Source organism: Calliopsis andreniformis, chromosome 3, assembly GCF_051401765.1.
Source record: "Calliopsis andreniformis isolate RMS-2024a chromosome 3, iyCalAndr_principal, whole genome shotgun sequence".
NCBI lineage: Eukaryota > Metazoa > Arthropoda > Insecta > Hymenoptera > Andrenidae > Calliopsis > Calliopsis andreniformis.
Window position 1 is genome coordinate 6,504,494 of NC_135064.1, and position 15,229 is coordinate 6,519,722.

The 15,229-nt window shown below is 33.7% G+C and overlaps 1 protein-coding gene across 1 annotated transcript; it reads left to right on the forward strand.

Moving 5' to 3' along the window:
* The first annotated feature begins 502 nt into the window (after positions 1 to 502).
* Positions 503 to 14,970, forward strand: LOC143177422 (acidic phospholipase A2 PA4). The gene is made up of 4 exons (XM_076375314.1): positions 503 to 686; positions 9,558 to 9,812; positions 10,596 to 10,933; positions 12,429 to 14,970. The coding sequence occupies exons 2-4, from the start codon at positions 9,558 to 9,560 to the stop codon at positions 12,526 to 12,528; spliced, it is 693 nt and encodes a 230-aa protein (XP_076231429.1). The 5' UTR covers positions 503 to 686; the 3' UTR covers positions 12,529 to 14,970.
* The last annotated feature ends 259 nt before the right edge of the window (positions 14,971 to 15,229 follow it).

A 15,229-nucleotide genomic window follows, 5' to 3' on the forward strand; every position in this document is an offset into this window, starting at 1 on the left:
AATACGGATCAATATCTTCATATCAGAAATAGAAGATCAGTATTTTGTTCTCTTTTCTTCATTTAATTAAATTAATATTAACAAGGTTTAAAGAATGAGTCTATCATTAAATAAACTATTCCCCATAAAAGAAGAAATAGATTTGTTCCTCAAATATAAAAACGTAAAATTCTTAGTTGATATAACTTATTGCAATTAAATATATGCTAAATTATCTCATTTTATATTATAAATTATAGTGAAGAAAAATGTTAAACTGAGATCAAATATTTCTCATTTCTGTGACAAAAACTTTCTTGAATATTCTACGTGACAACCGGCTTAATTTCATCTATTTACAACAGATGGTTATGTATGTTATGTAGTTATAAACATGTAGCATATCGTCAGATCACGTGGTTTAGAATGTCCCCCGGTGTAACTCATCTGGACCACGAGTTCCATATACATATCTATGCCCCTGAATATTAGTATCCTGACGACTCGTTTCGACCACCAGTCTGATAGCAACCGTTGAAGGAGAGTAAGTCAGTCTTGACCAGACAGGGGAATATCCTACGGCGACGACCACCCTTCTACGCTTCTACCAGATCTGCAGTCACAGAAGAGATTGAGGACGCACCTTGGTCTCCTGTTTTTTGTTCAATTAAAATTAAACGGGATCTTGAGCGAAATATATCTGTAACGTAAGTATGATACATAATAATTTATTTAGTTTCACTTGTGGCGATTCTAATTTTCTAATATTGTTATTGTTGAAATTTCTGTCTATGGTATAAAATATGTACAAGAAATTAAGCATTTTCGGTGGTTTTCTTTATGATGTTAATTGATCTGTAATTTTCTTTTCCTTTTACTGCTTTTATTTATTATTGTTTAAAAGAATTAGTTGTGTTTAATTATTCTTGTGATATACTGACTCTCAGGATCAGGCCATACTCTTGAAATTTCACCAAAAAGTTGGGCGCAATTTTAAAGGAAATTAGTTTTAATAATTTATTTCAGTCATATTTATAGTTGTTTGAAAAAACTAGAGGTCGGTGTCCCTTTAATCACGTGAGATTTTAAATTTCAGGATCAGACAGCAAAAACTTGTTTCAATAATTTATCCCAAAATGAGACAATGTAAAGTTAGAGTCTAGTCACGTATACATATACGCATACATTATTCAAAATATATTGCCTTAACGAGTGTACGTGTTGAGATTCTAAAAATAATAGTTTCGGGAAGAACGTTACAAATATTTGCATACAACACAATAGAAATTCCTTTAACACCGCAAAAAGTATTCTGCATTTAATTTTTTATAGCTGAATAGGTGTGAATTATATTCAAACTCAAAGTCAATTAATGAATAAATTAAATTAAAATTAAACGACAATAAAATCAACGTTCTTAAAAAGTGAGTCATTTTCATCCAAGGTACTAATAAACAATTTAACTTTTGAAGAAGTAGAACTTCCATTTAAATGTTTTTAAATTTGTTAATTGAAAAATAGTTAACTATCATGTACAAAGTCCTTCATATTAGACAAAATAAAAATTACATATGCTTTTATTGCCAAAATCTAAAATTAACGTTGGTACTGAATGAGATATTTAATATTGGATTATAGGTAGTATTTATTATTAGCAAAATGAATTAGATTTTAATTATTGCATCACTATTTTCCATAGTAGAGTTTATGTAGCAGAATTTTTGCTCCTAGTTTTTCTCTTTAATTAAAATGATTATACGCTTATGCAGAGTATCAAAAAAACTCTAAAAAATAACATCTTATGTAAAAAAGGAAGCAGCGCTGCAGCATTTTTAATTAATTTGATACACACATAATTGATTTTTTAGTACATATTAAATACTAATATTTATGAAATATTTAATAATCTTTTTATATATATTTTTTAATAAGTACACATTTTTAAACTGTAGCAAAACTGGCTTCAAACACTCTCGACAATATAAAATATACTAGAGGCAGTTTTAGTCATAGTCTATTTCACAAGTTAAACAGATGATTCCAATGTAAATTTAACACATCTATCCCCAACCAAATTACAGCAACCGTATCCACTGTCACAATCATAATACTAACTACCTCCAAAAACGAATATTAACTCCCTACAGGCCAAGTGTACCGCCCTTCAGAAAACAAAACAACCCCCAAAAATATCAAACACAAGGCCCTCCAAAGTTAACTTCGACACCTTCTCGAACAAATTCCAGAGAAACAGTTCTGCTGATCGCCCAGTCAAGGGGTTGTTGCGCACTGCAGCAGCTCGAGGCGCGTTGCGGTTTCGGGGGTGCGCAGACGGGGGTGGTGGCGGTGTGTTAGCAACCCCGCGCGCCTTGCCCCTTCTTCCAGTGAGTTTCGCGTTATTCCATCGACTCGAGTGTCTTCTTCGCTGGCCGTCGATTAAACAGTCGCTCGGACTAAGAAATCTTCGCCGATCGATCCCCAAGTTCGAACGTCGTTTCACCCAGTTTATTGGTGGCTCTCCTTGTTGTCCTTTGGCTAGTGTTAAGCGCAACGTCCATGCATACGCACGCCACTGCACGTGCACGAGCTTTCCACAGGGTAATTCATCGATTTAAGCGGGCGCGTGCACGGCGTATGGTATCGTAACGAGCGACGATTCGTTCGGGAATTATTCTTGACGTCAGATTGCCGCTAATTTGCTAATTCCTCGTCGACGTTTGTCGTGATGCTGTGTCGTGCCGTTACGATCCTCAGCGCACTTTGATGTCCTGCAATCTTGCTGTTTATGTGTTTCGCGGGATCACTGTGCGAGATTCTGTTTGTGAGGGTTGTTGTTGAATGAAAACTCTTACACTCACAGAGCCATTGGTAAAAAGAGTCTTTTTAGATCCTAATCTTTTTATGCTAATATTTACGTAAACATGCTTGTTTACTTTTTCACTTCTGAATATTTAACTATGACATACGTTGTAATATTCTGAAACACATCATCCTTTTTAAATTTTACATTAAAAATATTTATTAGAAAAAAATCGGATGACAAGTCTTACTTTTCTGGGTCTATTAGGACCCGCTGACGGCTCTGCGAATGTTAATTATTGAACTTCGAGGTTGTACATTTTTCACCGGTTAAACATAACTTTGACGTCTCTCATTTTTCGAACTTATTTAAGTCGAATTTTGTTTAAATTAAATAGAATAGGAAGGAGCTAAATTTATGTAATTGGTTTTTTGAAATTAGGAAACTTAGTCATTTTCAGGCGAAGAAATAGTAATCGTTGAAAGCTAATTTAGAAATCGTTTGGAGTAAATCACTCAACTGTATGAATTACTGTTTCACTAATTCATAACTCGAAATTCTCTATAATTATTTTATAATTAATACAAATTTTAGCAAGCTAAAGATCTTTCTTATTTCATTACAATTAATTTCTTTTTAATAGAGTTTTCTGTTGGTTCGTGATTTCTTGTTTTTTGTTCATACATAGCATTATGCCTCAACATATATTATACGTACATTTTAAAAGTGATACAACTCAAAAAACACTTTTTTCGAGTCAATAAATAGCTATGAATTGTGCCAGCAACTATGAAAGTGTTCTATGTCAAAAGTATGAAAAGTTGAATTTATCATATATTTTTTATAAAATAAGTGATAAATTCAACTTTTTAAAATTTTTTACTTAGATCACTTTTATAATTACTTGCACTATAATATTGATAAATACACTTCTATTTGTTATAAAAATTTTGTTATTTAAACATTGAAATTATAGAGTTTATTCAACGAATTCTTCAAATATAAATTACGGTTTATGTATGTAATGACAAGAAAATCATATATTGCAAACAATACATAACTGTTCTTCAGACAAATTATTCAAGTTAGATAACTTTCATTAAGTTACCTAATTAACACTACTCTTTATGTCACTATTATTTATTTAGTACTTAAATAATTTTCTTCTAAGTGCATAAGTAATTTTTTGTTTTTCCTGAAAAACATACTCTTTGAATTATATCACTTTTGAAATAAATGTGCGATATCTGTTTTAACTTACTACTTGTAGTTTTTATATTTCTAACAAATTCATTTGTAAACTAAGAAATAAATAAATAAATTGAGAATAAATAGCGATGGAAAAATGGGAAAACGCAATTGAACAATATTTTCCACGCGATCAGAGCCTCAGACAAGTATCCACGATGATGATTTACGCCGCGTGACCCTCACAGTGCGTCGAAGGTGGGTCACACTCGATTATGAGATTATAGGATTGTCCCAACAGCGCAAATCGGTACAGGTTCAAGAGACAAGTTCGTCAACGAGCCCCGCTGACCCAGATTCTCGGTATCTACTTCAATTTCGTCGGTATCTGGCGTGGGGTGGTTCACATAACGCTTTTAGAATCAGCCCTCAAACTGGGGCGATTTAATCAAGCTAATTGAATCGAGTTTCTATCGATCGAGTAGTGCCAGTCATCAGAAGACACTGAAAGAGCTCTATTGCTTGTAATTTTAATATGCCATTTCGCCTTTATCGATCGAATCGAAGGCATTTCTTGTGTCAACTGTCGAGTTACAGGTTCAATGAGTTACTAGTGTCTTGTGTTAAAATTCATTTTTATTCTCCATTTTTTCTGGTAATTTCAATTTAGAGAGAATTGAATCTTAATCTTTGATAGTGAGAATTTCGTTCCGATTTGCGAATTCACGTCACCTGTTGCTAAAGAAGTTTAAGTTATTCTCTGCTGTCATCAAATTTTCAATTACATTATGGCTTCATTAACAAGATATGGGTTAAGCTTTTGATGTTGTAACTTTTCGGCTTCTTCAGTCGTATTTGGAGAGTATGAAAATTTTATTTCGTTTTAATAATTTGTTGGGTTTTATTATTACCATTATTAAATTTAAGAAATTATAACTGTTTAACTCTTGTGTACTGTACAGTCTTCATTGTTTTTTAATAAGAATTCTTTTTAAAAAAATTTGTTGACTTCTAGTAAAGTATTTAAGATATTTCTATATGAAACTACAATTTGCACTATTTCATGCATTAGAACAACAAATTCAAGTAGGATTTATATCAATACTGGTAGACAAAAAAAATTTAAGATTGATTTTTGTGTATTAATATCTTCTATAATAAATATTTTATTTTATATTGATAAGATTTCTCCATTCTGGGGTATCTCCAGATTCTGTATAACCTAAATACTCAATAATTTTGTTTTGTAAAATTAGTATATTTCTTTTTTTTAGTTACTTTTTAAACCTTTTTTTGTTCGTCACTATATTTAATAGTTACTTGAATAATGAAAAAGGATTACAAAAATCTCTCAATAAAATAAACTTGTAACACGCAGAAAATGTACAAGATCTCACCAAACAAAAATGGACTCTCCATAGTTATTTGTTCTGCATCCATCGACTTGCGTAATTCTTTAAAAGTCATCGACACAAATATCCCCCAAAAATGAACAAGCATTTTCATTAGCTCATTTCAGATGGACCATAATCTCCAGAGGTTACACAAAAGTCGTTTAATCGTGTTTCGTACGAAATCGTCTCGAGGCTCTTACAGGCGATTCGCAAGGTCGCCGTCGACGTCTACCAGACTATCTCTCCGGTTTTTTCCCCGATGAAACCAGCTGAATCGAATCGCTCCTCCGCGTTGCCCGTCGGAGGAAGGACAGTCGGTGAGAAAGCCTTCGTCCCAGTCTTTGTTTCTTATCTCTGAGGCGACCTTACCCGGGGCAACTGTCCTTGAGAGAATCTTTGGAAATGGTTCTTGGGAAAGGTGAAGTCCCCATCAGTCGCTTCGCGTTCCTCGTAGCCACTGCTTCGAAGATTCGCATCACATTTGGTCTCCTTCGTTGAGTCCACGCCAATAGTAAGTGACATTGTGTTTTGTCCCCTTTCGTGAATTCCTTGAGGTGGAAATGTAACCCTAAGTCCATAGCTTCGGATCACTCTCATTTTCTGTGAAGAAGTTCTTCCAAAAGGTCTTCGTTAAATTAGGTGGCTGTAATTCAATGAAGATAGGTGATAACTCTTTGGTATCAGGTTATATATTTGACCAAAATTCTGTCAGATTTCCTGTGATAAATCTAATTTTTATATGAGATTTGAAGATAGGCTTCTGAAACAATATATATTTTAGGAAAATAATACCTAGTTTTATATATTTAAAAAAAATAAGTTCTACCCATTATTTCTATTACTGCAAAATAAAATGGTCTATATTACATTTTTTAAAAATTCGAATTGAGGTCTTCATTGAGATCTAGAATATAGAATTTATTCTTTCAAAAAGAAGATATGGCATTAAAAGAATTTTTTCACTTAAAAATAAGAGTCCAAGAAAACACAAGTCTGTAAGACAGTACTGAAGTTGAAAACTTTGAACATCAATATCTTGAAAACAAAAAATGTGACTTTAATATTTTTGCTCTATAATCAGAGTTTAATTGCTTTGGTAGCTTTTAATATTAAAGAAAGTTTTGAAATAGAAGAAATTTTGGTTATTCAAAGTATGATATACCAATGTAGTTTGATATTATCCAACGTAACGTGAATGAACAGTGACGTGCCAGTCAGAGTGTGATTAAGACTTATGGTATTTTGTTTTATTTCATTTTGAATACTAGGAATGAAGAAATGCAAGACTAACATGAGGCTTTATCTCTTGCACGGTCAATACACAATTTTGCAATATCTTCATTTCCATGTATCAACTGTAAGTGCTTTCGCGTTTCCCACTCCTGGAACGCGCATTATTCTATTGAATCAATGAATGACTTGATAATAGTGAAATGGATCAAGTAAATGTCCTTGTCCTTTCGGGTTTTTCGTTGCATAAGGTACGTCGCGTGCGGAAATAGTTTGCTGTAGGTTGTTCACCACAGTTACTTAACGCTATAAACGTTCTTCGCACGCGTTACGATGATGAACACTTACAAGTGTCAACATCAACAACGCTGAATGCAAAGAAACTTATTCTACTTACTGAAAATGTTGTTCCAAACAAATTTCAAAATACTATTACAAAATTTCCTATTGAAAAATACTATGAAGTGGGGTAATATTGACTCATCATGCATGTAAATAGTAGTAACAGTAGTAAGATTATATTGGCGCTTAAATGTGTATTTTAATGCTTAATGCTTTATTCTTTTCATTTATTAATTTTTTCAGTTTATTTTAACAAATAATTTATTTTTGGCTTTATTACATAGTTTACTAATTTAATCGAAGATATAAAATAGCTAATTACTAGGAATTAATCTTTTATCCATTTATTTACATCTTAATTACCAAAATTTAATTATTCCCTTAACAATTTCGACATTTATATCTATTTCATTTCTTGAGTACAAATTTTTCAATATTCAAATCGTTAAAAATTATGTATAGTCTCAAAAAATCGATGAACTCATACCTACTACTGTTATTCCGTTCTGCCAAGGTTCCTCCAGTTTACAGTAACTTATTGTTAGATAATAATACCGATGTTGTGACGTATACGTGAAGATGTGATTAAATATGTACAAGGACGCAAGAATACCTTGGTACTCGCCTTGCAGTAATAGAAAAATGTCCAACATTGACGACGGATATATAAAAATTGCAAATTACGTTAATAATAGAATCAACTACAAGCGCGCGACATAGTAACATTGCACATGGCCATGAATTTGCTTTCAGACGCTAGTAAAGCGTCTCAATTAATTTTCCTTCCGACATCGACACGAAAGATTCAGAATAAATTACAAACGGATAGGTTTATCTCTACAAGGATCTAAGGAATTCCGTAGTTCGATAGGGAATGGACGAAGTTCCAAAAGGAATGAAGAACAAGACTCATTCTCATTGCGATAGGTCGATCTGCTCGAGTAAAGAACGCATCGGTTACACGACGTTTAATTGATCTACCCCCCAGCCGACTCGTTAAAGCGACCGGAATTCCTGAGGGGCAATCTATATCGTTGCGTTCAACGAGCAACGATTAATACTCAGATTAAGAAAGAAAACGTCACGCTGTCCTGTCACGTAACGCAATCAGTTCTCGTTAGATCTGTAACGCCGACGACTCGTCCACTCTCGTGGTCCTGGAACTACGGGAACATGATACAGCTTGGGGTGGGGGCTTCGATTAAATAGTAATTTAAATATATTGTTGCGAAACGTAAAGTTCACCTTTCGAAGCGATTGAGCAGGTTATTGAGGGGAATGAACGGTATAGAAGTAACATGGGGGAAGGGTAATGAAGTACTCCAAATGATTAAAGGTGGATGTCTTTCTACATTGTCATTCAAAGGCTGGGGTCAGTGCTTTTCAAGGTCACTGACGTTATTGAGCTAAACTGCTTAATTTATATAAATGTTTTTTAGAATAGATGTATAATATTTTAAATTAGCAATGAATTGGTTAATTATACAAAGTTATTTAAATTAGGTAGCTAGTGATCTGGGAAAATAAAAAAATATCGAGATTCTCAAAATGGGTAGATAAAAGTAACTTTAAAGGGTCACTCAAGTGAAGGTTTTCTTATCAAATTATTTCAATACTTCTTTTTAAATTATTTATTTTACAGAGACTTAGCCCAAAGATATTATTTTTCTTTCATTCTTAATATGTAAAACATTTCCAGGTATAGATACTCCTTTTAAATATATTAATTTAATTACAAAGACGTAGGTAACTCTTCCAAAATAGTGTTTCTGTATGATCAAGTAAATCTGCGGTTAAAATATCACTAACATTTATATTTCCTCATATTCGGTAAAGCTAGACGAAAATTGAGAAACACCTTTGGAAATCATTGACCTACTGCGTGTATGTTGACGTTAGCGTTAACAAGTGCAATTTCGAGTAATCGAAAGATAAATAAATTCGAGGCTTCTCCTCTCCAGACATAGTACATAACTGCCTATTAAGAGGACGCGTTTCACTCTCAATAAATGATGTCATCGATGACCTTCGCAAACAGCATTTCTTTGTATGTTTTGTTCCTTTACAACGCGTTAATCATTACGCAAAATTTTAACATATGAAAAGACTAAACTAAACCATTTATAGCAATCCACAATAAATAGAGTGTCAAGGAATTCTAATCATTTGAAAAAATATCAGTGTATATTACATAAAGTTGCTTATCTTTTTATTTTAAAATTGTTAATATTTTGATTCTAAATGGAAATTTTACTAACTGTGAGAAGAAGAAGAACAAAGTTCTTCTCACAACTTAAATTGATATTTTGATTCAATCATTAGCTTTTTGGAGTCCTTGGAATAAATTAGGATACATTTAGAACTATTTCTATATCATATTATCTATTTCGAGGAAGTTTTCCCGTTTTCGTTGTTCTCTCAGCATCAAAAATTATAGTTTGTACTATTTTAGAAGAAACTATACTTGTTTTATAGTCTTTCCTCCTTTATTACATTACTATATTTAAAACTATTTTTATTTTTCATTTCCTAGTTTGAAGAAATTCTCTCGCTTCCGTTGTTTTCTAGAAACAATTGTTCTTGTTTTACAATCTTTATCTTCTCTACTGAAACTGTATTTACAGATGCTCGCGGTATTCTTGTTGCTCATACCAACGCTCTGGGGGGATGAAACCGAGGCCAGCGTCCTCGTAGCAGACACCACTATGTCCAGAATGGTGGAATTAAACGCGGACGCGCCTTTCTGTGCCTTATATACTGATCGTGGTGTTATACAAAAGATGGTTCTCGGTGCTGATCCCAAGAAAGTCAGACAAATGTCCAGCAATCTAGTGGCAGACCTTGAGGAAACGTGCAAAGCCTCCCGCGATAAGGGGAAGGTATGAATCTACTTCAATTTATGAATCCTCAGTTTATCAATGTCTACTTTTTAATGAAATAGTGTTATGAACCATTTAGCTGTTGCCAACTGAAACAGTAAGAGTTGAGAGTTGCTTACGTGTAAAGAACAATGATGTTTAATTTAAACGTCATTTGATAGAATAGAGTCAAAGTGTGGTATAGCGTCTTTAGACGAGGTTTAAAAAAATTAATCTTACAATCTAGAGTTTCATAGCAAATGCATATGCCACTTAACATCTTCATTGAGGTTAAGCAAATTAACACTAGTTTACCACTTATGCAACGAGTATCTTATCCTATTACATGAAATTACTATTGTTTCACTAATTTTACCTGTCAAAGCAAATCTTTGCGTTTCTAAATCTCCCTTTGATCCCATCTTTGTTTGATACTTTAGTGAACATTTTAGTATAGTACAAAATAAACTAAAGCACATCCTGTAAAGAAACTATTAACATATAAAAATACTCAGTTACCGTCTTATAAATCTTGAAAAATTACTTTTTGCTCTCCTAAACCCTCTATTTACTTCAACCCCTTATGCTACAATTTCCTCGTAAGCACAACTCACGAATTGAGAAGCATCATAATGACTGCATGCAAAAAAACATAACAATGCCTTGTAACCGTTCCCACTTGAAACTCCCTGACGAGTGCAGTTCACCTTAGTGCACCATTCTTAAATTTCAACGCGAAGAACCCTAGGAGAGCTGCACTTGTTCCAACGCGAAGGGTTAAGAGTATCTTTTCTGTCTTGCCAGAACCAACCTCCAGGCGGTGGTCTGATCTATCCAGGGACAAAATGGTGCGGGCCTGGTACTTTGGCTACGTCGTACGACGACCTAGGTCATCACGCCGCCGAGGACGCCTGTTGCAGAGAACACGACCATTGTCCCATCACGATATCGCCGCAGGAGTGCATCCATGGCATATGCAACAATTCCCCGTTCACACGGTCCCATTGCGACTGTGACGCCAAATTTCGTCGGTGTCTGCAGAATCTTAACACCGAGGTCGCAAACACTCTGGGTGCCCTTTTCTTCAATGTCATACAGGTGACTTGCTTCAAGGAGAGACGTCCCTGCTCCCAGTGGCAAAGGTAGGCAACTAATAAGCAGTACGAAATAGTTTAACAATTTTTATTTCTTAGATCATTAATTATAAGGCAGGTCTCTGGAAGGGATATTACCCTTTGCTAGATTTTACTATACAGGATGTTCGACGATAGGTGTTAGAAATTTGAAGGGATTATTCTATATGTTAAAATGAGAGAAAAATGAATCGCATTTCAGGCTTCGTTTCTTAGCTAATTGTTGAAAAAACGTCGAAAATGCACGTAAAATAAGTCTGATTCGGGGTTTATCACACTTCGCTGTGTCTGGCCTAATGTCGGCAGTAGAATAGAACTCAAGTCAGATATCTTCAGATGTTTTTGCAATAACTAGCAACTTTGAAACGAAGCTCCAAATTCAATTTTGTCATTTTTTATTTTCGTCTTATTTTAACATGTAGGTAAACGTTCTGTATAGAAGATTTTTAATAGTGACCCAAGACAACTATTTAAATACCGTCCAGTTACCTACTACAGTTTATTATTTTCTATTTTTTGATTATATCCTATGAAACACTCCTATTAATGATCAGATGCTCATATAATTTTGATTCTTAAGATTTAGGTATACATAGTTTGGATAACTATGCAACGAACAACAAAAATACATTGCATCGCATTATAGTATAGAACACAGACAGCCAAAAGGAAAAATAGTGTTGATTTGTTACGGACTTCATCATTATACAAATATTACAATTCTTTATAAATGCAAGTCCCAAATTAAAATATCGTGGTATTTCTGAAAAGGTAATAAACATTAAGGAAATATTGAAACTTGTCTGATAGAAAAAAAAGACCAGCATACTGAACTGGTTGAAACATGTTATAAAATAAAACTATTTAATCAAATCTCAAATATCTACAAAAACAAAATCTTAGAAATTAGAATTATACTAGAGTCCGAACATTAAATGGAGTCACTGTGCGTTAGAAAAAGTACATCAATCTAGAGCACTATCTGAGATCAATAGCTCCACCTAGCCTAGAGGCTACACTTCCAAAAGGAAACTTCTGAACGTTTTCTCGCTAACATCTATAAACAATCCAACTTTCCAAACAGCTCTCAAGCCTGTTCAGAAAGCTATATCGACACTCTTATTTAGTGCAGAGTCTTCAGTGTTCAGTTAGGCATTGTGGAAATAGCTATCACAATTTTTAGCTACGGTTGTTCCTTGTACTGGGAGAATTCGCCGAAATATGACATCACGGATTCGCTAAAGGACTATTACGCCCACAAGGTGTTATTCCTTAAAGTGCTACTACAGGCAATGCGCGAGGCTCTGAAACGGAAGCAGCAACTTCTTCGAGGCGGAACCTGAGAAGGCCTGTGAGCGTAATTTCGACAAATAGCTTCGATTTTCTGCAGGGTGTCGCTGACGCTGTAATGGTGGCGGTTTTATGGGGCTTCCTAAGCTACTGCTGGCTTGAACGTTTCTTTTCTTTAGGAAATTCTAATCGTAGTATGCTCGATTTGTTGCAGAAACGGCTATGCGGAATCAGTGTCGAACCGATTGTGCTCCCAGTACAAATTCCGTCCCAGCGACAAGTATGTGCCACTGATGCCTCTAAATATCAACTAGCTACTTCGGAAACGCAAGAAGACAGCCGATGGCCTTTGAAGTGGTGCCTGTTAACAGGGTTCCAGTGAGCAATGTAAATTCTAAACATGGCCGTATTCTTCGCATGCCACCTGTATCTTTATTTTAATCGAGCTCGAGTTCCCTTTTTATCGATTATCAATATGCAAATCAGCCTACAGGCTTCTTTAAGAACTTCCTTCTTTTTTTATTGCCTTCCGATGAGAAGATTAATGCGTTAACACAATAATTAACATACATGGTAATCATCCCAAGACTGTTTTTCTAGCAATCTTGAAGTCTCAGAAAGAGACAGGTACAATTTTAATCGACTATAGGATAAAATTGTAATTCATCGCAAATGGTTCTTAATGGAGTAAAAATTTATCGGAAGGATTTGAGGTGGCACGTCATTTTTATTCGGAGGAAATATTTAACTAAAAAGCAATTTATTTGAATAATTATTTAAAAAGAGATTCACAAAATTAAAGTGTTCGATTGTACCCTGTTTTATTTTAATACACGATCAAAAAGTAAGCTTCCCCTCCGAAGGAAAGCTGCCCTTGAAGATGTACAAATTCGAGGGCAAGAAAGAAACCAACAGGCAGAACAACGAATCAGAACGCGAGAAACGGATATGCAAATTTTAATGTAAGAAAGGCCACCGGCACCTGTCGTCCTTGCAATTATGGTGCAACGAATGCACAAGTTGAGGTCAGCACGCCTTAATGTGCGAGATTATTTTACCCTTTTGTCCGAAATTGGGACACAGAAAAGGTTTCGATGATAAATATTTTACTACCAAATCTTAAAACATTCTTACAAACTTTAAGGAAAAGCTTCTACTTTGTAGAAATATTCAATTCTCTTGAATTTTTTAAGAATTAAAGAGAATGCAATATGGATAAAATGATTTCATAATTGCTGCTCAATAATATTCTCTTTGCTCTTTAACGTGTTTGACCTTTTGAAATTTATAACGCGTAAAGCATCTTCTAACATTGCACAAATAAGCTAATTAGTTGATAATATTAGCTGATTAGAACTTAAAGAAAGAAAGATCAGGAAATGATTAAATAAATTATATAAAAAATTCGTTCTTAACAAATAAAGTTGATGAATAAAATGAAAGTTGATGATGAAAGGAGGAGTATAAAGCGACTGGAAAATAATTGTTGTTGAAGTGTAACAAGAGGAGGGTTTTACTGCAATTATTTTTCTGCAACAAGGTTCACGTTTTTTGCATATCATTCGTCGCCTTTGCTGTCGCGCAAATATGCACGCAATTGCATAATGACGCGTAGCATCGCCGCGATTCTCTCTAGATTAAGATTTTTTATCGAATTGATACAAGAAGAATATAAACTTCTATGCAAAGATTAGAATATTGAATCTGGAAACGCTTTTATTTTTAACCTTTGAATGCATATCTTTTTTATGGTCTCTGAAATTAAATTGAGTTCAATTGATATTAATTCTGAAAAATAAAAAGTGGGATCACTCTTGTATCAATTCGGTAGCGACATAAAGTACCAATCAATTACTCAAGATTTACGATTTTCTATCCTCTTTGATAGCTTTGAATTTTTGCAATATGTCCATTTAGATTACTTCACTGGAAAAAGGTCGTTTTTAAATTTTACTCGAAATAGATTAATCCAAAATGTAATATAATAGCAAATTTGAACACTATTCAAAATAATTGGAGAATCAATTACCATTTACTTATGCGAACTGAAATATTGATTGCAAGAAAATAAGCACCAGAATTAAAGGAGAAATTTTCTCACTTCTTTCCCATAGATTTCAGTTTCTAATTCTTGCTTTTCAATGTTTTCTCTTGAAGTACCTAAAAAGGTGATTCCCCAATTATTTTGATCGATATATAAAATGTTTGAAGCATATCGCTCATTTGCTGCAATTGTGACAAGTTAAAACTCATAACATTCTGGAAAACGAAATTAATATTGTCACTCAGTGTAAGAACTGTTCTTTCTCTACTAATAATTCAAAAATAGAGAACTTTGGTATTACATATGTTACTTTTGTATTAAGTGAGCGATATGTAGAAGGTGAAGTACGAATATCAACGACCTAGCACAATTTTTACTGTGATTAAAATGAACTCGTATATACTTTAGCTTGTTACACAGCTTTACTTGTAAATGTTACAAGCAACCGTCCGTTATTTGCGATCTTCGGGTCCAAATAATCGATGCGACCAGAAGGTAACCGGAAGTGATTGAGAATCATCCGGAATTGTAAATAGTTCGAGGAGGTTGGCCGGGAAAGAGTGCAATAGATTTCTATCTTGCGTCGCACTGAATTATTCAGAAATACCTCAATACTAATTTTATTATTCAACAATCTTTAGTTAAACCCTAATTGTACAGCAGCCTTCCGTTTTGAATTGTATTAAAGAAGTAATTAAAAAGGTTAGCTACATTTCGGCACTCAAAATTCACTTGAAATGATTGTTGAGGCTAACGACAAAGATGATTAATATTTTATTTCAAAGTAACATCAAAGTTGCACATTTTCAATTTAGTATTTAGTTTATAATAAATCTAACCAATGAGATTAGCTATATTAATGAATATACCTCTATGCATATCTGATTAATTTTTGTAACTATTATATTAGAATTAGAGTAAAGTAGGTTTTAATGGTTAAATTAATACTATTATTTATATTAAATTATTTC

What these genes read in the sequence shown, in the direction of transcription:
- LOC143177422 (XM_076375314.1), top strand. Translation starts at nt 9,558, where the DNA reads ATGCTCGCGGTATTCTTGTTGCTCATACCAACGCTCTGGGGGGATGAA. An exon ending in CCTCCCGCGATAAGGGGAAG is followed by an intron (nt 9,813 to 10,595) that starts GTATGAATCTAC and finishes CTGTCTTGCCAG; the next exon opens with AACCAACCTCCAGGCGGTGG. An exon ending in CCCTGCTCCCAGTGGCAAAG is followed by an intron (nt 10,934 to 12,428) that starts GTAGGCAACTAA and finishes GATTTGTTGCAG; the next exon opens with AAACGGCTATGCGGAATCAG.